Source organism: Notothenia rossii (assembly GCF_949606895.1).
Source record: "Notothenia rossii genome assembly, chromosome: 5".
NCBI classification, from domain to species: Eukaryota; Metazoa; Chordata; class Actinopteri; order Perciformes; family Nototheniidae; genus Notothenia; species Notothenia rossii.
In genome coordinates this window covers 15,710,029-15,736,778 of record NC_136903.1, presented here as the reverse complement: position 1 = coordinate 15,736,778, position 26,750 = coordinate 15,710,029, and the positions used below count along the sequence as shown (strand labels likewise).

At 40.8% G+C, this 26,750-nt stretch overlaps 2 protein-coding genes across 4 annotated transcripts in view; one reads left to right on the top strand and one right to left on the bottom strand.

The window, feature by feature from the left end:
- slc24a1 (solute carrier family 24 member 1) overlaps nucleotides 1-2,373 on the top strand; it is an 11,069-nt gene extending 8,696 nt beyond the window's left edge. For both annotated transcript variants that reach the window (XM_079682327.1, XM_079682328.1), the window contains one exon: nucleotides 50-2,373. In XM_079682327.1, coding sequence (XP_079538453.1) covers nucleotides 50-299 — 250 coding nt within the window. In that variant the 3' untranslated portion in view covers nucleotides 300-2,373. The remainder of the gene's footprint in view (nucleotides 1-49) is intronic.
- Nucleotides 818-26,750, bottom strand: dennd4a (DENN/MADD domain containing 4A). 2 transcript variants are annotated; one of them, XM_079682325.1, is made up of 31 exons: nucleotides 26,549-26,750; nucleotides 22,004-22,335; nucleotides 21,558-21,804; nucleotides 21,391-21,460; nucleotides 21,074-21,243; nucleotides 20,003-20,241; nucleotides 19,829-19,895; nucleotides 19,635-19,693; nucleotides 19,392-19,536; nucleotides 18,624-18,799; nucleotides 16,559-16,659; nucleotides 14,757-14,975; nucleotides 14,146-14,291; nucleotides 13,674-13,694; nucleotides 12,014-12,147; nucleotides 11,196-11,328; nucleotides 10,640-10,846; nucleotides 10,427-10,555; nucleotides 10,176-10,320; nucleotides 8,844-8,966; nucleotides 7,778-7,888; nucleotides 7,040-7,114; nucleotides 6,099-6,940; nucleotides 5,790-6,006; nucleotides 5,127-5,218; nucleotides 4,858-5,033; nucleotides 4,274-4,637; nucleotides 3,653-3,770; nucleotides 3,215-3,377; nucleotides 3,065-3,129; nucleotides 818-2,586 (listed from the first exon to the last, which is right to left on the bottom strand). In XM_079682325.1, exons 2-31 carry the CDS (start codon nucleotides 22,312-22,314, stop codon nucleotides 2,450-2,452), a joined length of 5,202 nt encoding a protein of 1,733 aa, XP_079538451.1. In that variant the 5' UTR covers nucleotides 22,315-22,335; nucleotides 26,549-26,750; the 3' UTR covers nucleotides 818-2,449. The 2 variants fall into 2 exon arrangements, with proteins under 2 accessions (XP_079538451.1, XP_079538452.1); XM_079682326.1 differs by lacking the exon at nucleotides 13,674-13,694.

The window sequence follows — 26,750 nt, the reverse complement described above, 5'->3', positions numbered from 1 at the left end:
TAATTCCATGGTCTCCTATTTTTCTCTCTCTGTCACTTTGTTTCATAAGTCTTCCAGTACCATGGCTCCTGTACTCATCGTTCCACGGTTTTGCTCCAATGGCCGTCAGCAGCAACGGGCTCTTCTGTGCCATCGTGCTGCTCTTCATCATGCTCCTCTTTGTCATCATCTCAATTGCATCCTGTAATTGGAGGTTGAATAAGAGGCTGGGTTTCACCATGTTCCTGCTCTACTTTGTCTTCCTGGTGCTTAGTGTGATGCTGGAGGATCGCATCATTGTCTGCCCTGTTTCCATCTGAGCAGAAGCTGACGAGCATTCTGTTTATTGTGATCTAAAGGGAATAACTTACATACGCGGATCTCATGAACATGGATCTAAATAGTTATAGAAACTGTGCAGAAAGCTACTGTAGTTGCATTGATGCCAGTAAAATGTGTCTGGTATGACGGCAACTAAACACATACTACAACCTTTCCTAGAACTTGTCACATACTCACTTTTTGTAACAATTGCATCTTTTACTATTAAGTAATATATTGTAGGAAGTGGAAGAGAATGAAGATCAACATGGATTGTTTCACTGTTTAAAAATCAGCATCTCCAGGATGTAATTAGAAATCTAGAATATATGCACAAGTTGATGGTTTCTAAATGTGCATTTTTTATTGTCTGTGTAAACTTGCACCAACATGTGTTTAATAACATTCATTATAGAGGAAATGAGCTTGCTTGAACTCACTGTTATGTCATGCATTTTATAAAACAAAGGTCAGGCATAGCAACACACACTTTGGAAATGATCAAACTGAACATCTGTAGAATAAATGTGTTTTATTTATAAATGAAAGCAAACTATAGATCCAGCCAGGGAAAACATTTGATTTCTTTTTTATATAAAAATCATACAAATTATTATCTCTTACAAATGATAAATAATATGTCATTAACATTGCTGACAAATAGTGTAAACAACATGTACACATTAAATGTTTTGGTCATCAGTGTTTGTTGTTTTTTGTCACAGATTGTAAGGTGATAAAAATGGAAATGTACAGTCCATGTTGTGATATTGGTGTTTATTCCAAGCACACAGCCATGTTTAATCCAGCATCGTATCATCATCAATTGTTGTGGTTTGTCCAGTAATAAGCTGTGGTATCTAGGCAGGTTTTTGTCAGTTAAAAGTGAAAGACAGTTGTAACACGGTGAACCATCACACACATTTTTCCGAAATGATTTTTGAAGTAGGGCAGGTCAGAGCTGTCGTCCTGACATTAACATCTTTAAATATTCTCAGTGCAAAGAAACATGCACCATCATCTGTTCAAAGAGATTTAAAATGTCCTTTTTTGTTCCGTATGTCACATTAAACAGTGCACTTTTGTCAAAATATGTAAAAATGACATCTACACTATACAGTGAAGAACAAAAGGAAATGTACCAAATACAAGAATCAGATACATTTTTAAAGATCCATTACTTTGTCAATACATTATTTTCTTTATCAAAAACATTGTGTTTATTAAACCAACAGAAAACCATATGTTCTGTTTTTATTCATTATAAGTTTGATTGTACTCATTTTCAGGAAATATATCCTTGGTGGTCCCATTATCTCATACATCATTACATTAAAAAAAAGTATTGCTTAAACATTTTTAATTAATCAAAAGTATTATTCCCTTTTTGGGTTATTTTGGTACATTTTACAAAAAGGATAAATGAACAAACATTGTGCATTTACAAATATGACATACTCCCTTCTTGATTCAGAAATAATAATGTTTTATATTTTTTGTTACCATCTAGTTTAGTGTATTCAGGAATATGAGCATGGCCCTGCTATGTGTACAGGGTGCAGATTAGGAGGAATGTCTTTGCCTTCATTATCTGCATATAAGGGAAATGTTAAACAGTGCAGTGAGTCCTGCAGCTGTCAAATAAAAAGTCACTTAAGCGTAGGCTGCTGGGTCACAGCGTTACGTAATGGGAATGAATGGCAAGAGCTCATCTTGTCAAAGTGCTTTGTAAAACACAAATGACTCAAAGCAAGTGCTTATTATACACACACTCACCAACAGTCTTAACAAGGTCACCAGGACCACTTATGAATTTCAATGTGACATACACTTACTTTTACATACTTGCTCATAGCTTTAACAGAAACAAAGTCATAAAATAGATTGTATAATAACTGTACAAACATTTCACCATAGTTACAATGAAAATACAGTGGATTCTTAACATATTTACAAACACAAGGCCGTCCCTCTACGTCTCTCAGTTCTAACAGTATAAACTCGTGGCAGTTGCTTTACATTAAGTGTCATTTTCCTATTGTGCTAAGTCAGGTGAGCTGACCCTGAGTCTGAGGAGCAGTCCAAAAATAAAAAAGTAGTGACCAAAGGTTGAAGGAAAATAATAATGGGACATAAGAGGAGAAGTAGTTTACAGACTGGGCTCCCCAAAAGTCTTCCTGCACTCCATGACTCCTGCTCCCGGGGGCCGGTCACAGTTGTGTGTCAGTTTGACTTGGTTGGGGGTGAGGCGATCATATGCCAACTTGTACTCCCGGTCAAAAGCATCTGCAAAGATGTAATAGTTTGTTAAAAATGTGGACGTCATATGTGATTTAACTATATTTGAAAAACACGAAAATAACAAAGAGTAGTTTATAGCAGTGACAATGATTTTGTGAGGCTGTGCGTCACAAAACCAGTTGCGCAGAGGCAAGTTCAATGCTAACGTTAGCATGCTAACATGCTCACACGGTCAATGCTAACATGCTGACGTATAGCATGTTTGCAGGATATAATTTGCTGATAAAAGCACAAATGAATCCTTCCGGTGAATGAGATCACAAGATAATAACAACTTTGACTTGCTGGTGGCAGAATATTCAGGGGTCATTCAATTCAGTATGATTATCTGGGCTAAATGGTTAGCTGTTCCATATTTCACAGCAATCCATGCAAGAGTTTAAGAGACATTTCAAGTAGTTGATAGAGCGCCAGACAGACAGCTGACATGGCTAAAAACAGGACATCATGCTTTTGAACTTACTGATATTAATGTTGTTCTTTCCCAAAGCCACCAGAGCGAGGAACAGTAAGTCTCGGTACAGGCTCCTTTTTGTATAAAGAAAAAAAAACATTACACTTTGCATACACATCATCTTTAATACACAGAAAGCTTAATCCTTTATTTCCTCACCTCTGTCTCTTGAAGCCCAGCTCTGGCCCCAGCAGCTGAATGATCTGGCTCATTGGCTGATAGACATCACTTTTCTTGATGCTCCTCACAAAACCCTGCAGGAGCTCCACAGTAAAGAGCTGCCCTTCTTCACACAGCCCAGAGCGAACCAGGGAGTTTGCACCTGCACAGATCAAGAGAAAAAAGCCACTCTGATCAAAGGCTCATTCATCTCCATCACTCAGGATTCCGAGAGTAAAGCACTGATAAGGTCGGAGTGACTTCTAGGAGTCCTGAACTGAATAATGCATGTTTTTTTTGTTTACTTCATATGCATTATTTAATTTACATGTAAATATCTGACCTTGATCAAACTTGCCAGCAGAATATAATCTAAAGCCGATTTAACTTTTGAAACATAATTAAATAAATGACATCAAAACAAATGTTGTAACTTACAATGTGAGTTCCACAGGACATAGCAGGGTTGGACTTTGTCTTTGTGCAACTTCAGGTTGTCCCACATTATCCTCACAAGCACCTGCTTACTGTCCTCGTATGAAACGTTCTGAGGAGTCTGCAGGGGTGAAACATATTAAGCGATTAATACATACTCTGTATGTAACAACCCTAACAGGAAGAATACAAAAAAACGTTTAGTCATGGATAAGTATTTAGTTTTCATTTGTTTAAAAAAATAGAGAGAAAATTGCTAAGTGTCAATGTTCTGCTCTTATGCATTGCTTGGTTCTGTCTACTACCACTAGGAGTCACTAAAGAACTTTCTTCTTTCTTTGAAAAGAGGTTTGAAGTAGTCGTTTGACATTCGGGAAATACACTCATTTACTTTCGTGGAGAGAATTACAGAAGAAGATCGATTCCAATCTCTTGTTGGACTTCATACAGATATAAGAGTATTATCGATATCCACATCTAACTCGACAACAAAGTGAGAACAGCAAACTTCCCGAGCGCATTTTACCAAATGTCAAACCATTGCTGAGTTATTAAAATGTTGACTTGTGGGTCAATCCACACAATTTATATGTGGGTGTGCTTGACAGATGCCTGCAATTCTACCTGGTCTCCGTGGCTACAGTGCTGGGAGACGAGGATGAGAGCGGGCAGGTTACTGGGCAGCTCCAGCCTCCTGAAGTACCACACCAGGTTCCAGAAGACGATGGGGTGATGGTCCACAACACTGGGGGAGGAGATGGCCTGGTCGCCCTCGTTCACCAGCAGGCTCTCCAATTCTTTCCACAGGACCAGAGGACTCAGGTAGGGCACCGTCACCCGGGGCGACCCTGCCCTCTCGCTGCTCCCCTGTTCTTGCCCGGGACCTTTAGAGGACTGAGCTGCATCGTCTGAAGAAGACCTTTTGGTCTCGGGATTGAGAGTCGCTGAAGTGACTTCCTCTGTAACAGGGTCACTCTCCTTAGAAGACCTGAGAGGAGATGCAGAGAATATGAATAAATGATTAAAGTCTGAGTGTGTGTGCATGTGTCAGCACTTTTCAAGTCAGCTAGCCAATACAAATAAAACAATCTAGCATATGAGATCAAATACATTCAACCTTATATTAGCAGTACATTCAGTGAATTGATTGAAGTACTATGGGAATATACTGTATAGCGTGTACTGGTCAGTGTAAAGTGAGCATTTACCTGCTGTGTGGTCTCAGGTCTTTGATTTCTACATTGAGGAAAGGCAGGAAAGCTGTGCCACAGAAAGGACAGGTGCTGTTCAGGTTGGAGTCATTTGCTGTCCATCCGGCCATTATCTCCTCATCGTAGACCAGACAGTCACACGTCTTACAGAGTGAACAGCTGGACATCAGCACCTGAATTAAGAAGCAGAAGAGACAATGTAATATTCAATCATGAGACTCTGAGATAGTGTCCAGATGAGAGATTTATATAAGAGAGTAATTTACCTCTATGGTGTAGTTGGGAGTGGGCTGGAAGCATCTGGTGTCGGGGGAGGAATCTGGAGTGTGAGGAGTTTTAAAAGGAAGTGCCAAACCACCTGGATACAATGAAGGATTTTACAATTAGACACACAAGACAGAGCCAAGATTCACATTACGATTAAAGCTGCATGTCAGGATTAAATACAGCAAAAGTGGAGAAATTAAACTAAGCGGCAAATCAAACTTTTGTTTTGTTTTGCAGGTTAGCAATCTTTATTTGAAATTGGTGTGTATGGGTTTGTTTAGGTAAGTATGCATGCACATGTGCATGTTCATGTGTTTATCTTTAGCATTGGTCCTGTGGCTGGGTGCAGAGCAGCCTACACACTGAATCAGTTCTCACCGCTGCTGGCCTAGTTTGAACAGAGCAGCCGAAGCTCTGCATTGAGAACAACTCTAAATTTAGATCGTAAGAGTGTTTTGCTGGGATCCAATGCAACGTTAAAGAAATTTAACAAGCATGGCTGTAAGCTATGACTTTTCACATTGTTGATGCCTTTGTAAAGCCAACTGCTCTTAATATAGATGGATTGTGTTGTTCGTCTGAGGCAAACATTTTAGATTCATCGTTAAACCAAAGCTATAGCAGTATTATTCCAACAATATGTTAAAGGAGGTGCAACAAACCTGAGAAGGAGTTGTGTCTGAACACTCTGTCAGGGGTGCTGGGGCTGCCCAGGTTGGCATGACCTACAACCGGGCTCCTCCTGAGGCGGGACACGCTGCCATGCTGGGGGGAGGTGAAGCCGTCTGGGTCCAGACAGGAGTCATGATCAAGCAGTGAGGAGCAGTCCGCCTCTCCTGACGCCAGTGAGCAGACACTTATCCGGTCGCTGTTTGCATCCTGTATAGGAGAAGAGAAATATCAATAGGGGTAGCTTCATCAGCAGATAAATTGGTAAACGTAAGTATGGAGAAAAGTTCTCCACTACCAACCTGTGTCAATGAAGTCTGTGAGGACAGACGGGAGTAGAAGCGACTGGCCTTCTCAGCCACGCCCTTCCCTGCTGATAACACGCTGCTCTTGAAGATGTCAAGAGTTGGGGTGAACAGAGAGTCCATGGAGAACGATGAGGAGGAGGAGGGAGTAGGTGAGGACGGGGACACCAAGGAGGAAGGCCTCTCCCTGACTTTGGTGCAAACACCCAGGGGAAGAGAGGGTGACGTCCTCAGCCTCTCTTTGGACCTGATAGGCAGCGGGAGGTGCGTGTTGGAGCGCAGCAAGGTGGAGGGTCTAGGCGAGGTGTGAGGCGACGAGGCGGAGCGAAACAAAGGGCTCGAGGGGTTCTGCAGGTCCATGCTGGGGGTGCGGCTGCTCAGGGGACTGTTGCCATTATTCATGTACATCTCAATCTCCTCGGCGAGGTCGCGTCGGGCCGTGGGCGTGTCTCCATTCTCCTGATTGCACTCTGCGGCATCGGAAGACATCAGTGACAGGGGATCAAAGCCCTTCTGGATTCCTGTTCTGCTCGCTGTCCCAGCACTGTAGCTGACACTCCTCTCCATGGACCCTCCTGGCCTCTCCGCTGCACCGCTGCAGCTGACACTTCTCTCCTCACCAGGTTTCTGATTATCAGTCTCTGTCTCTTCTTCTTCTACACCGTGCAGTCTGTCAGCAGCTAGGTGATGCTGCTTTGTTGACCCTATTTGAGGGACGGTTAGCCTTAGACTTCCTTGTCCATCTGACAAATCAAGAGATTTTGGCCTCTCTTTCTTTGGCAGACCTCCACAAAGACTGCTGTTACTAGATGGACTGGAAACCCGCATGAAGCCATTGACTGTAATAAAAACATGTGTCAAGACATTCAGCTCCCATACAGTAAGACTATAATCTATGGCTTTTGAACACTATCCTAAGATAGTCTTATAAAACCTACCTGCTCTGATATCTGTTGGCTTGCAGTTTCTTGTAGAAGGAGAGATGCTGCTGCCTGCAGCCTCAATCTCAGGTGCTGAAGAGTGAAATTAAAATGAAATCAAATTATTAAGGCGATAGAAAATTAAAACATATCTGTGGGCATTTAGCAAAACCATCCACACCTCTAAAATGTATCTGAATGTTTGAATCAATTCAAAATCTATATTAAATACAGGAAATCATCAGTTTCTGTAGTGCAGGTGTTAATGCAAGTATAAAGCTACTGAATTTGAGTGAAGAAGAGTAGATGGCAGCTGCTTAGTTCCTTAGAGGACAGTGGTCCATCTTAAAATATCTTGTATTCCATTTCCATCACAAAAAATTAAGTAAGTCTGCTGAAACGCCCACAGCGATTTTTGATGATCATTGATCACAAAAGTGTGAACAGAGAATACATCAAACATGGCAAGTTGTAATTAGGCACAGCATTCAACACAATACCTGTCATGCAAATAATCACCTGCTTACGTAACACATTCATCCATCAACAGTCTGTCTCAGGAACATTTAAATATAACAGCAAATGGACGAGTGGAGAATACACTACACCCACACTGCCATATGATCCCCCAGCTTTTAGAGAGTGCAGCTTTTAGAGGGAGAGCATTCGTTTTGCTGCCAGTAAGCTGTGATTCACTACTGCAGACATGGAGGCTAAGTGTCAACGATTAGAGATAGAATCTGATCCATAACTCACTGGACTGCCTCGGTCCTTTGTCTTCCACCGATGGTGTGTTGTCACTATCTCTGGTGCACATCCTCTCTTCCTCTTTGGATAGTGAATCGTAGCCTTGGTCTGACTGTCCACCTGGAAAAGATAAGAGGTTTTACTCTCCTGTTGTATTTGTTCTCCTTTCGAAGTTTTCTCTTTTAGAAATAGCTGTGTGAATCAGAAACAAGCTATTCTTGGGTCTCTTTATATGTGACAAGTGATCTGAGAGTTTTTCTTCAACAGAGTGCAGTCGTAGTCCATACAGCTCACATCACACAGCACTCCCAGAATAGAAAAGCAGGAGAAGCAAGAGAGGAATGGACTCTTTGAAAAACTTCATCATATTCACAAGGTCGAACTGCATAAAGCTGTACAAAGCGTGTTATCCTCACAGAGTTTCTGATTTATACAGTTGTTTTCTGCTAAGAAATAAAAAACTAGTTGTAAGCCAGATTCACATCCATGGTATTGTTATTGCAAGTGTGTTATCATACTGATAGACAGCTATAAACCCTGTTGTATTTACTGGCCTTTAACTATTAGTCAGAATGTGAGGCAAAGGACAAAATAATAATCTAAGTATTGCCAAAGGAACCAATCCATTTAATGTCAAAGTCTGATTTACATGTTTTGCATAAAGACAGGACAAACTTGCATCATGCTAGCTTGTTGCCAATGTTTATTTATTATTTTTTTTACAATGTTTGACATGAGAATGTTTTGTCTACAAATGGTTTTCCATTCCTCCACATAAAATATGATAATAAGAAATGTTGTGCATATTATTGTTCCTCGGCACCTGGAAAGATTTTATGGTTGTGCTTATGTCTCCACAATCACTTATGACATTTGATTAGCCTTTAATATTTTAAATTTAGAACAGTGACATTTAGGTAGACAATTTTATGAATTCTGATCACTTCTAAGGTGGTGAATTCAATCAAATTAGATTTTTCCAGAGTGAAGCTGAGACACGAGTAGCAGGGGTCACACAATTAACAGATGAGAGTGATAAAGTTCAAAACGAGGGAAGCAAACTCTGGTTTCCTACCTGTACTGAATCCATCATCACTGGAGTCCATTTTAGTGAAGTCCGTGTCAATGGATGTGCGCTCAGCAGAGTCATTAGTACTGTCCAAACTGCCATGACTGACTGTGTCAAGATCACTGCCGTCTGCAAGGAGATAACAGAAAAGGATGATTAAAACACATTACGTACCAACAGGATTATGAGACCTGAGCCCAGCTGTTAAAGAGCTGTGTAAACAATCACTGAATGGTGCTGCAATCATTATCCCCAAATGCAAAGATACACAGATGCTTTGAATTCCACATAGCTGTAATTGGTATTGAACTACAAAGGATGCCATAGATTAAAAATAGAATCAAGGTTTCATTTATCTCTTATCTTTAACTCAAAGGAGAGCCAAATGGAGGTTGAACAAATCACATTAAATTGCACATTTTCAGTTCACTTATTGTAAAATCACTAAAGAATTATTTTTGAAATAACTAAAAGAATTCATTCCAAATGAACTCTCAAGAACAAAAACAACAAGGTTGCAGTATGTGCTTAAAGCATGCAGGATTTTTTCATCAGAGCTCCTTAAACAACATTCATTATGGTAATGAGAGTAGGACTGGGAATTAGGGACCAGAATAAAGATGGACCTGTGTGCTGTGTCTGCTGGGGAGGAAAACCTCTTCACTGTTTAATGAGTGTCATTAAAGAAAACAGGGGCTGGGAATGGTATGTGCTGGAGGTGGGAAAAACCTTCTTATTAGACCAGAAAAGAAGAAATGACTGCTCCCACTGGATCATACTCATTTTCATTTCTAATAATTAAAAACATCTTGTGAGAAAGATTCTATACTTTTAGTAATAGTTGGAAAGTAATTATTACTGAACTTGCAATCTTAAACAAAGTTAAAACCTGATAAGTCTTAGGTAGACCAATGACTACTGGTGTGTTTTAGTGTTTTAAGGCAGCCAGTGTGGGAGTTTATGATATATTATGTCTGTTATCATATTGGGCAATAGGCCTGAAACATGCTATGGTTGATAAAATACCATACAGTATGTGATTGATTAATTTGTTTACAAAAGAGTGTTATTATTTCTAATCTTACTTATATATGACTGGCACATTTTAAATGAATAAATCAAAGTTTATATCTAACTGTGTGTTTTTAATAACTTAAGTAATGACTGCATGGAGCATAATTCGACAGATGTTTGTTAAAGAATTGCTTAAAAATGGAATATTTAATTATCTGAATAAATCGTAAGAAAGGGGGTACCCCATATCAGATATCAGTACTGTGGGTGTATATATATATATATATTTAATGCATCCCAGTATCATGTCATAATTTTTCCTACCTGAAAGCTGAGGATCTCTGTGCGGCGTCTGTTGTTTTTTCCCCACTCGCTTGAACTGGAGCACACCTAGGACCACGTTCCTCAGCTTTCCCCACAGAAAGTATCCTCCTCTGGTGGTGGAGGGCCACGTGCTCTCCAACACCGCCTAGAAAAATGACATTTATTTTTTATTTAAACGAATCTGTCTGACTTAAGAATCAGATCAGTTGGTGTATTTCATCCTTATGTGGATGTACAGTATATACACCCACCTTGTTGTAGTACCCATAGGTGATGGCGTTGGGTTGAACTCCAGCTTTCTTCATTTCAAACAACACCTTGACAGCGAGGACTGGCTGGCTGTGCTGCCCACACAGCTGCAGCAGCACACGGTAACACACCTTGGACAGAAGACACCAGGATATTAAACTTCATATACAATGCTTAATGTGTATATAGTTGTGTGATGTCAAACAGTTTCTCACCTCATCTGGAGCCTGCAACTTCTTGTCCTGCATTTTCCTCAGCACATCGTAAGCTGTACGCAGAGCCCGAGCCTTTGAGTGACAGGTGTCAACAAAGCCTGGGAGGCAGATGAACCAGAGGCCATAGCAGTGGCGCAGCAGACACTTGGACCACATCTGAGGCATTGAGGAATAGGTTTTGGCGATCCTTTGAGCTGATTTGATCTCCTGAGAAAGAAAAAAACATCACATGTCGGGATCATTTATCATCCTCTAGCAACCCCATTGGCATTTTGCATTAACGATTCTTGTCATCATGATTGTGGAGAAGGAATGCAGCAGTAAAATGAGTTAAAATCTTAAAATAACAAACATAAAAAAAAGAAAGAAATACTCAAATAAGTATCAGATTGAATAATAAAAAGGTACGTTGTGTTTTAAAACATCAAAAGCTGATAAAAGACAGGGAAAACAGGGAACATTTTAGTCTTTAGAAATTGTGTTTATAGATCAATAAAACCTTCTTCACCTCTAAGACTGAATCTATTTTAAATCTCTCACTACTCTAATGGCTGACCTGCTTAGAGCGCCTGAAGATGGCCGTGGGGCTGGCTGGGCTGCTGTGACGTGAGTTCATGCCGGCTGAAGGAGGATTTGTTCCGTCCAGCGGTTCCAGTAGCTCAGCGTTCAGCACAGGGAATCCAGAGTAGCTGCAGAAAGACATACAATCACTCATTGGCACATAAACTGAAATAGAGAACAATCCAACATTAACAGGGGAAAACCGAGTGATAAGTGATGAACTTTTTCCTTTTAACTGTACCAAAGGTCCGTACTGAACTTGGGAAAAGGGCGTTCAGTTACGCTGCCCCTCAAGCTTGGAACCTGCTTCAAACTGAGCTGAAACTCAGAGAGCTGGTCTCATTAGAAACACTCAAAGCAACTTTAACTGTCCTCGAAGCAGGCCGCTGTGTCTGTAAATGCTTTGGCTAAACTTGGTGTATGACTGTGCTGTGATTGTGCGTTTTGTAATTGTTTGTAACTGTAAAACTGTCTGAAACTGTGCTGTTACCATTCTTGGGCCAGGACTCTCTTGAAAAAGAGATTTTTAATCTCAATGAGACCTATCCTGGTTAAATAAAGGTTAAATAAAATAAAAATAAAATAAGCACAATAGTTTCTCTGACACCCTGTGAGCTTGAACACTGACATATCTATCCTAAAGCGAGGCTCAAAATAATCTCAAATCCCTTAAGCAGTAACACATTCTGCAACAACTGAGCCATTTTACGGTATGTCTCTGCTTCGGGAGCTGCATTGTGTGCACCCAGGGTCGATGAGAAGTGCGTGTCAGACAAAAGAAACAGCCCGTCTTAAGAGATTGATCTGTGGTACCTGTAGCACAGAGGATGCTCCTCTCCCTGTGGTAGTGGGGGCAGCTCCGGAGGGTTGACGTACACCGTGTGCTCGCTGTGGTGGGATTCATCTAGCTCCATCAGTCTGGTTTCCTCTGGTCGCTCACTGTCCATCTGGGTTTCGAGAGAAAAACATATTTGTCATTTTCCCCTCTGTTTTGTCTTCTCAGCTTTCCATGAAACACAATGCAGCCTGGGGGCTTTTGGGCATCTGACACTGTCTGGGCCCTCTGATCAGATCAGCTGTGAGGGTCACTGAGGACAAACAGATGTCAGCAATGAGTCTGTCTACATCAGAAATATGGCTCCTGCCCCATTTCCATTTATCTAAAAAGGGCACTGCCAAGTCTGGGGGTTGATAATATGTTTCCCAAAAGACTGAATGAACCCAGGCTGCAGTGACCTGGACAAAATGATTGCCATGTTTCTCTAGGGACATGAAACAATTAAATTGTACCACTTTGACAGCAGTGCTTCATATTAAACTGCCACATTTTATTCAGCTCAGAATTGAGAGATCTACTATATGGAGAAACATGTAGAAACCTTTGCCTTCCTGTCTGACTTAGCAAAAAGACAACAGTAGCACTCCTTTGTGTTGCATTACAAAGTGTAGCCACATTCTCTTTTAGGAGAAAATCATGACAGAAAGCTTTATGGGAGATCATAAAAAGCCTGCTATGCTGATGTGCACGCACTTGGCTCATCGGAATCTATTACCAGCTTATCTTGGACACGAGCGTCACAAAAACGTTAATATTTTGTCAGCTGCTGAACACCCAGTGCTACTGCGTTACAGGATTTGTTCCACTCAGTCAAGTGGATGATTCTGTCAGCTAACTCTCTTTGACCCTCGCTTCGATTCTGCTGTGCCCTTCCTCTTACACCCAAGAGGTCTTTCTCAATCACACACTCTTTGTCAACCTCAGCAGCATTGACGCTGAATGAATCAATGCTTCCACTTCTCAATAACAACCGCAATGACCACTTTAACAGGAGCTCCTTCTGTGTGCAGGATGTAATCGTGACTTCCTGATTGCACAAGTTTGTAAGAACAGAGATGTTTTTTGGAGGCTAGTGCAATGTTTTGTCTTTTTGTGTTACAACACATGTGTGGGCAGGTTGTGTTCAAAGCTGTCAAATCCTCAAATGAATAACCCTCTCACTAACAATTAGCGGGACAACATCCTCTGGGATTTCTACAAAAAAAAACATTTGGACAGCTAAGGATAATCGCCTCCGTCTTTCTCTGTCATTCTTCTGTGTTATAATTTAGAGAGAGTCTAAGTGCATAGTCATCTCAGTGAATGGCGAGCACACGTGATTAATTCCACTGTGTCAGCTCAGAGTCTCGAACAGTTCGGCATGACCTCTCTGTGTTTCATTATGGCACCTGGTTCAATACTGCAGATAGCTGACACACACTGACAGCTAATGCACTTCCTCACATCCAAGATGTCTCCTGCACTTTTAGCTCCACTCCCTTCCCCTCACTTTGGTTTATTCAGTACAGAGAGACAAAATACTCTGGGCTGAGTCACGCGCCAAGAACAAAGGAAAACACTTACAGCTAAAAAGGGAAAACTGTTTTCAAAAAGTATGAATTCCACAAACATAAAAGCTTCAACACAAGCTCTTACCTTGCCTCCAGTGGTGTATAGCTACCATAGGCCATGGTGACAAACAGAGCAGCAGAAAAGACAAAAGGCAGAACATCAGAAAAGAAGAAGAGGAGGGCAGTAGTTGAAATTGCAGAAAAGAAAACACAAAATAACTTGAAGTAGCTGAGGATACTATAGATTAGGAAAGCTCAGCATTGATGTTCAGCCCAGGCTCAAGGGAGATGCTTTTTACAATTTAAATATATTTGTTTATTTCGATTAGTTCCTGTTATTTACTTATTAAGGCCTTCACATTAAACCAAGACCTTAATTAAGACATCCTAATTGAGAGGACAGCAAGTGATTAATCTTGCCTCTAAATGCCTCAGCTGTGTCTCCTATGGGACCAGGTGGAGGCCAGACGATATATAGTTATTGAGGAATTTGTTCCTACTTGTTTTGATGAATTGTCTCTGACACCAAAAATCCATAGTAAAGATTTGCTCCTCACCTTATCAACACACTCATCAAAGAAGGCCAGGCTGGCGTCTTTATCACTGACGAAAGAGCACTCCTCTATGAAACGGCTGAACATTTGAGTCTTTGTCATGAGGGAGTAAAACCTTTGGTGGGAGCGGTCTCTGCTCTTGAGAAAACCTGTGGCACAAAAGACATTATGCTGTAATGATAAACATGACATGTGGGCATTGATATAAGATTATAAATTATTGTACATTTAGTCATCAAGCCGGTTTGGAACGTTAGCGGGGTCAACATGCAGGCTTAACCAACATTTACAGGAAATGAATACTGTGATATGAAACAATTTGTTCTCGGCTTCTCGGCTTGCATAAGAGCACGCAGATGTGAGGGGACATTGTGCTGTTAATCATGGCCGTTTCTCCGGTTTGTCATCCAAGCCTAATTTCCACTGAGGCTTCGGCTAAATCACTAGAGTCATTTCAGCTGTGATTTAGGCCAAACTTAGATGAAGGAGCACTCAGACCTTAACCCCCTGTCCTGCTTCAGCCCTGAATCACGTATAGACATGACAAAAATAGCTTGTCAGTGTGTTTTTGTGATTGAATAAGGTAAGGTATTGCAGTTTAAACTGAAGTATACCTTGTATGTCGAAGAGGGAACTGGCATCGGTGGTCTTTTCAGAGGGGGCTTGTGTGATGGGCAACAGGCAGGAGCGGTAGCCTCGCAGGATGGCCGCCATGAAACGCAGGAAGGCCTCCTGGATCTCCAGCTCCAGAGTGTGGAGGCTCTTCCCCCCGTTGAGCTCACTGTCAGTCACTGTGTGCTCCATATGCACATCCTCCCGGTTTAGCTGACCACCTGAGGGCACACGACAACACATTATGTAGAACGCATGAGCACATGAACAACAAAAGATATGCTTATTTAAAACCATCGAAATGAAGCACAAAATATTATGCAGTTATTGTGGTTATCAAAAAGGTTAGGTGTTATTTTTTTAAACGAGCACACAACTCTGATTATACATAAGTTTGCCAAAATGACAGTTATTTATTTTACCTTCTAAAATGCATGTGGCATAGTGAAAAGTAATGCTGACATACTTTCTGACAGCTTGACTGCAAAAAACAACCAGCATAAACTAAGCCAAGGTCTTTTGTTACAATGCTAACTTGATGATGTTTAGCATGTTTATTGTTTACAATGTTCAGCGTTGTATTTGAATGTGTAAGCAGGACAATATTACTAAAGAAGTACAGCTGAGCAGGGGTAAAGTCATTAGTTTTGCAGCTATTAACCTAAAGACCAAGAACTGGACAAACGAATAAATAAATATAATATAAGGAATGCTGTGCCCATTTGGCCGATAGCTTCTTTCTCAAGAAGCCGCTCGAGACACTTTCGCACTCGACACTGCACTTCCTTGGGTCGTCTCAAATGCACCCACTGAAGTGTGAAGTTGATCGGATAAACGGTTGTCAAGAAACTGAAAGACTTCTTGTAACATGATGACTCGAGAGAAAAATCGGAATTAATTATAAAAGCTGTACTCTATTTTGTGCCGATCATTCTCAAATCATTAATGTATTTCACGTGATAAATGAAAACAATGAAGATTTGGTGGTGCTAAAGGAAGCTATAATCATCTTAAGAAGCACCCTACTGCAGCCAGTGACAATGCAATTCACTTTGCAGGTATTTGCAAAAACAAATACAATTTTAGATGATGGAACTGGAAGATAAGTTAGAGATCACGAAAGATTACAGTCTGTATTGAATGACTGTACCAAATGTTATGGCAATCTATTAAAAAGTCAGTAGTGTTCATCCTCTGGGGACCAAGAGTCTGTAAACAATATTCACTCTGAACCAAAAGGGCGGAACAACAATGCCAGAGAGCAACACAGCTTTTAGCAAGCAATTCATTTTTTTTTTTATACGTATCGTGATGTATGACAATTTTCATAATTTGTTCAGTTCAGCTAAACCATGGTGTGAAAGCAGGAAACATCAGAGATAAATGTTAATCGGCTGCAATCAAAGAGCTTCTTCCTAGGCTGGTAATTCATTTGAACAATGTTTAACCATGACAAAGGAGAAAATACATTGTAGGGAAGATGCTGACATTTCTGTTTTTATAGACCCCAATACATTTAGCCACTTGATATGCTGAAATTTGAGTATAGGGGTGAAAGCATTTCTGGGAATTGCAGTAAATGACTAATCTAAGTACATCTCGAGCAGGCAGGTGGAGCAGGAGCAGATGAAGACTAAATTACACTTCGTATCTCCTGGGATGCACTATTGTGGTTTCATATAGCAGTGTAAGCATCCAATGAGTTTCCTGTAAAATGGTCTGTAAAGGCTGGATCAACAGGCTCGAGATAAATTATTCATCAATCCAAATATAAAAGGCCACATCAGCATCAGACTGGACTCACCCTCAGTGAGCTGCTGATAGATCTTATTCAGTGTATTCAGAAGATGTTTACAGGCTCTCCTGGGCAAGATTTTCCACGTTAAAGCCTTCTTGTCTTCTTTTCTGAAAGCACAGCATATGGTTTTCATTAAAAGGGGAGGACAGTCAAGAAACATTGAAAAAGATATAAGGAGGGAGACGGATTAACTGACATCAGCACTGACAATTTAATCTTTTGCAAACAGCTTTTTTAATTGATGTGGGAGACCAGCGTTAACCCAAATGTGCTTTTGTGTATAAAGAACATTTCACATTCCAGCTCATATCATTACATAAGACGCTCTCACTGACAGTTACAGATAACCTCGGGAAGACCTTCCAACATCAGACCTATAAAAACCTAAAACATGGGTAGATTATTTTTGGCTGGGTGTTTTAAAGTTAAAGGTGGACATACAGGACTGTCTCAGAAAATTAGAATATTGTGATAAAGTTCTTTATTTTCTGTAATGCAATTAAAAAAACTAAAATGTCATACATTCTGGATTCATTACAAATCAACTGAAATATTGCAAGCCTTTTATTATTTTAATATTGCTGATTATGGCATACAGCTTAAGAAAACTCAAATATCCTATCTCTAAATATTAGAATATCATGAAAAAGTATACTAGTAGGGTGTTCAACGAATCACTTGAATCGTCTAATTAACTCGAAACACCTGCAAGGGTTTCCTGAGCCTTGAAAAACACTCAGCTTGGTTCAGTAAACTAAATCACAAGTATGGGGAAGACTGCTGATCTGACTGCTGTCCAGAGGACCGTCATTGACACCCTCCATCAGGAGGGTAAGACACAAAAAGAAATTTCTCAAAGAGCAAGCTGTTCACAGAGTGCAGTTTCAAGCACATCCACAAAAAGTCTGTTGGAAGGGGGAAATGTGGCAGGAAACGCTGCACAACCAAGAGAGATGACCGCAGCCTTAACAGCATTGTGAAGAAGAGTCGCTTCCAGAATTTGGGGGAGCTTCAAAGACAGTGGACTGAAGCTGGAGTCCAGTATCAAAAGTCACTGTTCACAGACGTGTACGGGAAATGGGCTACAATAGCCGTATTCACATGGTCAAGCCACTTCTGAACTCAAGACAACGGAAGAGGCGTCTGACTTGGGCTAAGGAAAAGAAGCACTGGACAGTTGCACAGTGGTCCAAAGTCCTCTTTTCAGACGAAAGCAAGTTTTGTATTTCATTTGGAAGTCAAGGCGCCAGAGTCTGGAGAAAGGCTGGAGAGGAGCAAAATCCAAGTTGCTTGAAATCCAGTGTGAAGTTCCCACAGTCAGCGATGGTTTGGGGAGCCATGTCAGCTGCTGGTGTTGGTCCACTGTGTTTCATCAAGCCCAGAGTAAATGCAGCTGTGTACCAAGAGATTTTAGAGCACTACATGCTTCCGTCTGCTGAAAAGCTCTATGGAGATGAGGAATTCATTTTCCAGCATGCCCACAGTGCCAAAACCACCAGTAACTGGTGTACTGACCATGGCATTACTGTCCTCGATTGGCCTGCAAATTCCCCTGACCTGAACCCCATAGAGAATATGTGGGGTATTGTGAAGAAGAAGCTGAAAGACACCAGACCCAACAATGCTAATGAGCTAAAGGCCGCTATTGAAGCATCCTGGGCATCCATAACACCTCAGCAATGCCACAGGCTGATTGCCTCCATGCCACGCCGCATTGATGCAGTAATCCGTGCAAAAGGATTCCCAACCAAGTACTGAGTGCATTAATGGACATTTTCAAATGTTTGATTGTGTTTTGCTGTTATAAATCTTTTTTTTTTACTTGGTCTGAGGAACTATTCTAATATTTAGAGATAGGATATTTGAGTTTTCTTAAGCTGTATGCCATAATCAGCAATATTAAAATAATAAAAGGCTTGCAATATTTCAGTTGATTTGTAATGAATCCAGAATGTATGACATTTTTGTTTTTTTAATTGCATTACAGAAAATAAAGAACTTTATCACAATATTCTAATTTTCTGAGACAGTCCTGTATATCACAGAGAGGTTGAAGTTAGAGGGGACTTACTGGGAGATTGTGTTTGTGTCCAGATCCACGCAGCTGATGTCAGATGGGGGCACATAAAGGTCAAAGTATCGAGAGTCCACACCCACAATGAAAGGGCAAGGACAACTTAGCACACCGGCCAGAGCCAGCGGGCACAGAGGGATGTACGGGCACGGCCAGTGGAAGGGGAAGATCATCTGAAAAGGATTATCAAAAATTACAATATGATCGATTCATACACGAGACACAAGAGATTGAGTGAAATCCTCATCAATCTTTCCAATTTCTTTAAATAATACATGGAGAGTCTCTGCGATGGCTCCCTGTGAGCTACAGCATCAATACCAATTTTTTTTTATTGGTTTTAAAGCTCTTAATGGTCTTGGGCATAGCTTTTTATCGGATTTGACCTATGAGCCCTCTAGAAGCCTCAGGTGTTCTGGTACTGGCCTTTTCATCAGACCCAAAGTGAAAACAAAGACAAACTCAAGACCCAGCTTTTTAATTTGGCTTTTAACTGAATTGTATTTTATTCATATATTATTCTTATTTGATTCCTTTTTACTACATTTTTTGAGTTTTCTATTATTATTTTGTTCCTGATTTTTTCAGTCCTGCGTTTGTATTAAGTGCTTTTTAAATCAAAAAGCTATGTGTTACTCTTATACCTAGGGACTGGGAGATAGTAATTTTGTATAAATTGTGGTTGGTTTGTGAAGCACTTTGAGTTAGCTTTGTGTATGAAAAGTGCAATATTAATAAAGTTTGATTGGATTTGAAATGACTTACAGACACGAGGGCTTCTGTAACACTTGTGAGCACAGCTGGGCGTAGGGAGTGAACCAGGATCTTATGCTCGGTGACGGCCAGCACCAGCAGAGTGGCTGCATTCTTCGGGCCCAGATTCAGCAGTAATGTGGACAGACTCCCACCACTAAAAACACAAATCAAACAAATGGTTTTAAATTAAGAATTAATCAGATATAGTATGTGTTGATGTAATAATGTGGTATGTTAGTGACGTTTCTTTACCTGAGAGGCAGTGGAGAGGACACAGGTTGGCTCAGCATCAAACTGTCATGTGGAGACAGCTGTGGAAGACACACAGGAGAGTGTTAGAGCGGGAAGGGATTAAGCTCACAACTATAGCGGGATTAAATACATTTTAATCAAACAAAATGATGCAAGCATTCAGATTTGAGGACAATTTCACATTTTGAGCTCACCTGCACTAGGATGCGTGGTCTCTGAGTCGAGGGGAATGGCACATTTTGCATGAAGTGAGAGATGTGCCTGCAAGTAAAATAAAAATGACTCAACTAAGCAATAAGGGCAAGACAAAGACATTTGAAGCAGAGGGACTGACAGACATCAACAAAGAGAATGAAAACAAATCTTACTTTTCAATAGGCAGGGCATGTGGGCCAGAGATGGAGTATCTGTAGAGGAAAGTGAGAAAGCTCCTGAAGGACTGGAAGAAAGGCCAGTGGGAGAGCAGGCAGATGCTCTTGTTGCTGTAAACACTCCGGCTCCCATCAGACCCCAGATCAGAGCTTGGCATGCCGAGCTGCGAGCGCTGACGCTCAGACAGATCCTCCTCTGAGAAAGGCTCATAGAACTGGATGGCCGCTCCGTACACCTGCAAGCAAAAAGATCACAATGTAATCTGATCATCTGAATAACAAGTATCCAGAACAAGCACAAGAACACAGATAAAAAAGACTTGCTTGCAAGCATCCTGATGCAAACTTCACAAAGTAACAAGCCACAGCAGTCACAGGTCCATTGAAATAACTTATTAAGGTAAGATGTTGTGGCTGCTTCACAAGAGAGTTTATCATAATAAATCAGCTAAATCTTCTTATCCGTCCTTTGAAGTTGTTCCTCCCAAATAATGAAACAAAAAGATTTCAGGCGTAAAGTACCAGGGGACTCGTCTGCAAACTAGAGGTTGCAGGGAACAACAGTGAGCATTGAGGCAGTCAGTGTTTAAAACTTATGTGACAGCCCAAGTGGTGCATGAGCTATCCATTATTCAAAAGATGAGCTGCAAAAAATATTTTATGCTGCATTGCTTTCAAAGACTTCAGCCTTTTAGTATTCCAAACACAACCCTTAGACCATTTTTGATTCCAGTCAAGGCCTGAAGTTCATTACAATTGTCTGGTTTTCTACGAAAAAGTACTGCAGTTCATCAACAAACTAATCCATGAGGGATTATAACGCACAGGGAGGAAGTTGGAGAGGCTGGCTGAAATGATGCAATTAAGGGACAATCTAGGTTTTGATAAGCAGAAATCTAATTAATGAATGATGATGTAAATAAAAATCGCAGGTCTCTAAACAGAGTGGTGGATCCTTGTCAAAATCAGTATGAATGTTTTTGTGTGTTTGGCAAAGGCAAAAGACAATATGTCATTATGAAAAGGAACATGATTATTGGAGACACAAATGTAAGGAGGTTGTTTTACCTTTTCTCCAGAGGCACCCGTCAGTACAAATGTGGAAAAAACAGGCAGGGAGTGTTTGGTGTGTGCTGGCCAACACTCAACCATTGCCCCCATGGGCAGGCAGAACATAGGCACGGACTCGGGCAGTGGGAAGGACTCATAGTCCTCTTCAGGGTACCTACACAGCAGACCTGGACACCAATACACAAAATACTGTATGAAACAGTTGTCATAACTCCATTGTATTTTCATTTACAGGCAGAATACATGAATGAAATGCCCTCGTTGAGAATTCTTAAGCACTTAGCTCATAATACAAATTCTGCACACATCTTTACCTGCTTTGTATGCGATTGTGTTCGCTTTAGCCAGAGACTTCTTGTAACAAAGGTAGACTGAGGATCCCCACTGGAATAGGAGAGAAGACATTACAGATCAATCAAAACCTGCATTATTCATAAAGACACACTGGAGATGTGATTGTGTTTTCAGTGTGTTAACCAACCATGCTGCTGTTGAGGTTCTTGTCCACCTTGCAGAAGGTGTGGGGGGGCGTCTCCCCCTTGCCGGGGATGATGATGCAGACATCAGTGACGGCCAGTGAGGTGTGAGGCTGGCTCTTGGCTGCACGGCGGTAGGTGATGTAGATGCGCTGTGACGAGGAGCTGCTGATGTTGGCGGGGCGACCTGAGGGCGTGGTCTGGACGATGTGACATCCAGGTTTCAGTTTCTCTTTCCACTCATACAGAATCCTGAAACCGAAAGACGTGTTGGGTAAGTTTGAAACAAGAAATCTTAAAGAAATATCAGTGGAGTGCTCTGATCATGTATTAATGGAAGAGATGTCAAACTAGAGGATGTGTTTAAAGCAGATTAAAGTGACCCAAGGCAAAGAAGCGATTAGTGGTGCTTCACTGAGTAAAGGGTCAGTGACTGAGGATTACTACTTACCCAAGATCTGTCAGTGGGGGCTTATCTCTGCCTCGTTTGAAGCACAGGAATATCTGAGGGCCCCTGAGGCTGGCTGCATTGAGCTCTGCAGAGAGGCCTGAGGGAGTGCTTTCAACACAGGTGAAACCCGGGGGCACCTCTTCACCCAGGGAGCGGATCACCACAGCTACGTCGGTGATGGGGGCGTTTGGTTTCACAGACTTGGGACAGGCATCATCAAAGTGGAGCTCGTCTTCCAGAGGCTTGGATGAGTCGGTGAAACCGGCAACCACAAAGTAGTCGGCTACACGAGGCCCCTTATCCTCCATCATTTACCATTCCCACACTGCGGGCTGAAAAGAGAAGGGCAGTGAGGAGGGGGCTTCCGTTATGCATTTGAATGATACTGCTAGCTGTGGTCTTTCTTAAAAACAAAAGAGAAAATATGCGTTCGCCATCAGGAAAGTACCTCTCTGAGCATACTGTATTAATTGTCTCCCTGAATCAACACACAGACCGAGATTCCATGCAGCATGTAAAATAGACATACACTTTAACAAGTGCATACTATATTAAAGAAACATCAGTATATAATGAGAGCATCTGGAAGCATTTAGTGGGCATTCCTGTCTGCAAAAACACCATATTTCAACAAGAAATATGGGAGGGCTTAAGACCACTGACCTCGCTATATGCCATGACCGATTATGTAAAATAAAACACATGCCTTTGTAGAAAGGAAAAAAAAATTGTGCAGAAGGGAAAAGTACCAGAACAATAACAGAACATTGGTAAATGAAGAGGGGGTGCATCGAAGTGCAACGAAAGGTTATTCTGAGCTCTCAGCAAGGTAATAATCAGACGACATATTCTGCGCTCAACAATGTCGGGAAAAAGAAAGCAGTAGAAGAAGTGCCTGTGAGTCAGCTTGTTATTCTAGCTTCATCACAAAGCCTGGAAGCGCTCTCTGCTCTGTGCTGGCTTATTGTGCTTTTGCTGAAGAGCCTGCTTTATCTCCCTCAGCAGGGCCTCCACACTCACCAGCACACTGATAAACAGCTGCCTATTATTGCCCCACTGGGATGTGAAGGAGTTAGCATAAAGTTATTCCCCTCCTGTGCGCTGGATGTGTCACTGCGAGGAATCCTGGCACACGAGAAGCTGTGACCATATCTCAACCACTTAGGACTTGGGCTTTAAAGCTAATGGATGTGTGTGCTGTTCCCTGACTGGGCCAGTGATTGAGCAGGAAGCTAAGCACTGCTTACAGGCTTACGGCGTAAAACTCAATGCTAACATGAAAACATGGAAAGAAAGGAAGATAATCTATAGTAGCATGCACATATCTGAGCCTACCAGGAACCATAACACTATTCAGAAACCAGTTACTAACTACATTTGGAGAAATATTTTCATGTTTCATAAGCCTGCTCATTTGCTCAGTACATCAGAGAGTTGTCTTTCATAATCATGAATTATCATCATGAGGCTGCCCATTAAGTTGCAGGGTTTTGGCCTACATGTGTTTACGAGTGTTTTCCCTGATTAACTGGCTGACAGCTGTTCAGATGAGTTATTTTGTGCTCTGCAGTGTTGAACCATGGGGATATAACTGATGACTCAGCAAGCAGAACTGCAGAAAATGCTATATTTCTATAAATATATAGTTGCACTTGTAGATAAAACAACTAGTTTTACTCATATTCACTTTTATTGTTATAATTATAATTCAGTTTTTATGAGCTGTACCATCAGTTTCTGAAAAACTGAAAGTTCTGTGAATGTTTACACTCAGGATGTGTTGTTGTGTCTACCATTGATGCTCCTTTTAAGAAGGTATTCTTTTATCACTTTTTCATGTTGCTCCATGAGTTAAACTTTTTTCTAGCACTTACAAACAAGTGGCATAAAAGCAATTTTACTGAGAAGAGTAATATTAAAAGACACCTTTTTTTAAATGTTCCATTTTGGTGTGGCAATAAAAGAAGACGAATGCTGTCAATTCCTATTATATCGAATTACTATTGAAGCGGTTTGAAAATATACCACGTCACGGACTTCATATATGTGGATCAGTATTCCAAATAGATGAATGTATGTAGTTGGCAAGTATCATTTTGAGAATTTGTATTATTCAGGTCGCTCAAAGATTCACAAACTTTCTATCATCACAGTAAAAGCTTTCAGTCATGATGAAAATGCTGTTAAACACAACGGTTTTGATCAAATCAACTGGCATATTTTCCCTGCCAACAACCAAAGAAAACATTTCTCTTTTCCGTAGCTCCCTCCTTCTTTTAAGTGACACATTACTTATGCCAGTCTGTATAATACCTCCTCTCAGTAGGTATCAAATATGCTGCTAAATATAAAAGCGATGGCATGCTGGAAGTGTCGTTTAATACTTGGAAGGTTCAGGATTAAATATAGATGTAATCTCTAGCTCCAACTACGACTACAGTACATCCTCTGCATCTATTCCTCCCCCTCAGGACTCGCGTGCCCAAAATGATATCTAATCCTTACCATAGCAACATAATCAAAACTGAACTAAAATTGTGAAAATGTTTCCCCTCTAGTGCTGAAACGAGCCGGGAACATGCAAGTTGTCTAACAGACCGGGTCACTACCACAGATAGATTCTGTTCAAAAGATACACCTAAAATTGAACAACTATAATAATAGTTTCTGTATGTATTTATATCGAGTTAACTGTTGTACATTAGTATCTGAGCTTCACATTGCTCTGCAGGCTTCACTCCAATAGAAAGTTAGCCTATAACTGTCATTGTGTTGGTGGACACGGTATTATATCCCTTCGACTGTTCAGTCCATCAGGCTAGATTAAAACAAATGTGTCTTCTTTAATCCTTTGAGACCTGCTTCAATGAAAAAAAGCCTATTAATAAACCTGAATCAAACACTCAATATTTCTACATAATTTTCAACTCTCTTCCTGCTCAATTATTGTAGAAAATCCTATGTTAGGCCATGACTGGAAGTGAGTCACTCAAGGCCTCCCCACAAACTGCAATCTTTTCATTCAAAACCATTTTTGGTTTGTTTTGAAAGAAGCACAAATAAGGACACGGCGGATTTCCTCTTCTTGGTAGCTACCAGGCCAACTTCTCCATTCCACTAATGTTTTTATGAGTCACCTCCATCAGGATGTTTTGCGATTATGACAGATTGATGATATTTTGTACCACTTGAGCCATAATGTTCCCAACATTTAATTTCACCCTGAAGGAGCCAAGCATTTTGATTTTCTGAACACATTACATTTCTTTATGTACTCCAAGGGCTTCATTTAAAAATATTGCTACCTCTTGGTTGTACCATTGATGGATATAAATAAAACCGTAGTATCTAGGGAAACATTAGGGACTCGACTAAAATCAGAAATATTACATTTATTTTGGTTCGCAAAACCAGTTTGTAAAGAACTGTCAGTTTTGACAAAACTGTTATTTGACAATAGATGTTATTTATTCAAAGATTAAAGAGTGATACAATATTTCAAAATGCTTTCTTGAATGAAATGAAATTCTATAAGCAATTGGAGAAGTTTCAATTTTGTCGTCCACACCTTTGAATATTTCGTACATGAAGGTTTATTTGTTCTACATTTTGCCCCAAATAGCCATGCAGGATTTTGAAATGTGTCTTTTAGATTTAGCCTCTCTTTACACTGCATGCAATGTTGTGATGTGAAATCAAGGCCTTTGGCTTCTACACTGAGCATCACATTGTTGTTGCAATGATGACCCCAGAGACAGAGGCAGGCTGCTGGACACTCAGGCTCTGCGGGGATTAAAGGGTTGTGCTAACAGAAGGAGGGCATGGAGGATGGGCAATTTGATCTGGAGAGGGAACCACCACCACATTTCACTCGCATCTGTTCCCTCTTAGCCATAAAGAAAACCCCTCATCAGCCATTTGCATTCCTTATGTTTGACAGGGGAGACCCTGGCTGCTCAAAGAGGAAACCACACACGCCCAGGATAAATAGAGCAGAACGATGGAGGAGAAAATATCACAATGTGGTGCTAGAAAACATGCAAAAGAACCCTGCATTAAAAGCTTGCAACGTTGCATTTTATGCAATGCTTATATCTGGTCTACCACAAATCCAGCAAATGTGCCTTTAAAAAAACACAACTGACTGTAGCGGCCACAATACTACTGAGGGGGTTTCTCCTCTGTCCACATCACAAGAAGCCATCTTATGGAACATCTACACAGAATGCAATAAAAAGAGAATCCATTACTTCTTTGTGATTAATTGACGCACAGTACATATAATAAATAACATTAAGCCTGCAATGCTCATTATAAAGCATTACAATATTATTGCTAGACGACACAATAATATAATATGTTAACTGTGTCGGTCAGTTGTCAATCTTCCAACACGAAAATAATCAATCAAAGACCTCGTTTGAACCGCTAACAGACACAATCACAAACAAGATGACAGTATATAAGAAATAATCGTGAAAAAGACCTTCATAAGCGTGCGGGCGTCGTTTGTTTTTATTCTTAGTAAAAGAAGAATCTACTCACATCGCGGTTAAAAGATGATCAGTCGAATATGAGCCTGCGTAGAAACAAACCCCAGGTTTCTGTTGTAGGAAATATTAATCCTCAGTGGTTGCTTTGACTATTTGTTTAACTGTCTTAATGTTTTATCGTTACAAAAAATTAAATGTACAGAGGACTGGATGAATGCGAACAGCCTGTGTAGTCCCGAGCTGCGCTTTATCCA

Excerpts from the sequence above, each read along its gene's own strand:
- dennd4a (XM_079682325.1), bottom strand. The coding sequence starts at position 22,314 with ATGATGGAGGATAAGGGGCCTCGTGTAGCCGACTACTTTGTGGTTGCC. Across the intron at positions 20,242-21,073 it reads CGGGTGCCTCTGGAGAAAAG|GTGTACGGAGCGGCCATCCA; the intron begins GTAAAACAACCT and ends TTTTGCTTGCAG. Across the intron at positions 10,847-11,195 it reads TCTTCAGGCGCTCTAAGCAG|GAGATCAAATCAGCTCAAAG; the intron begins GTCAGCCATTAG and ends TTTCTTTCTCAG.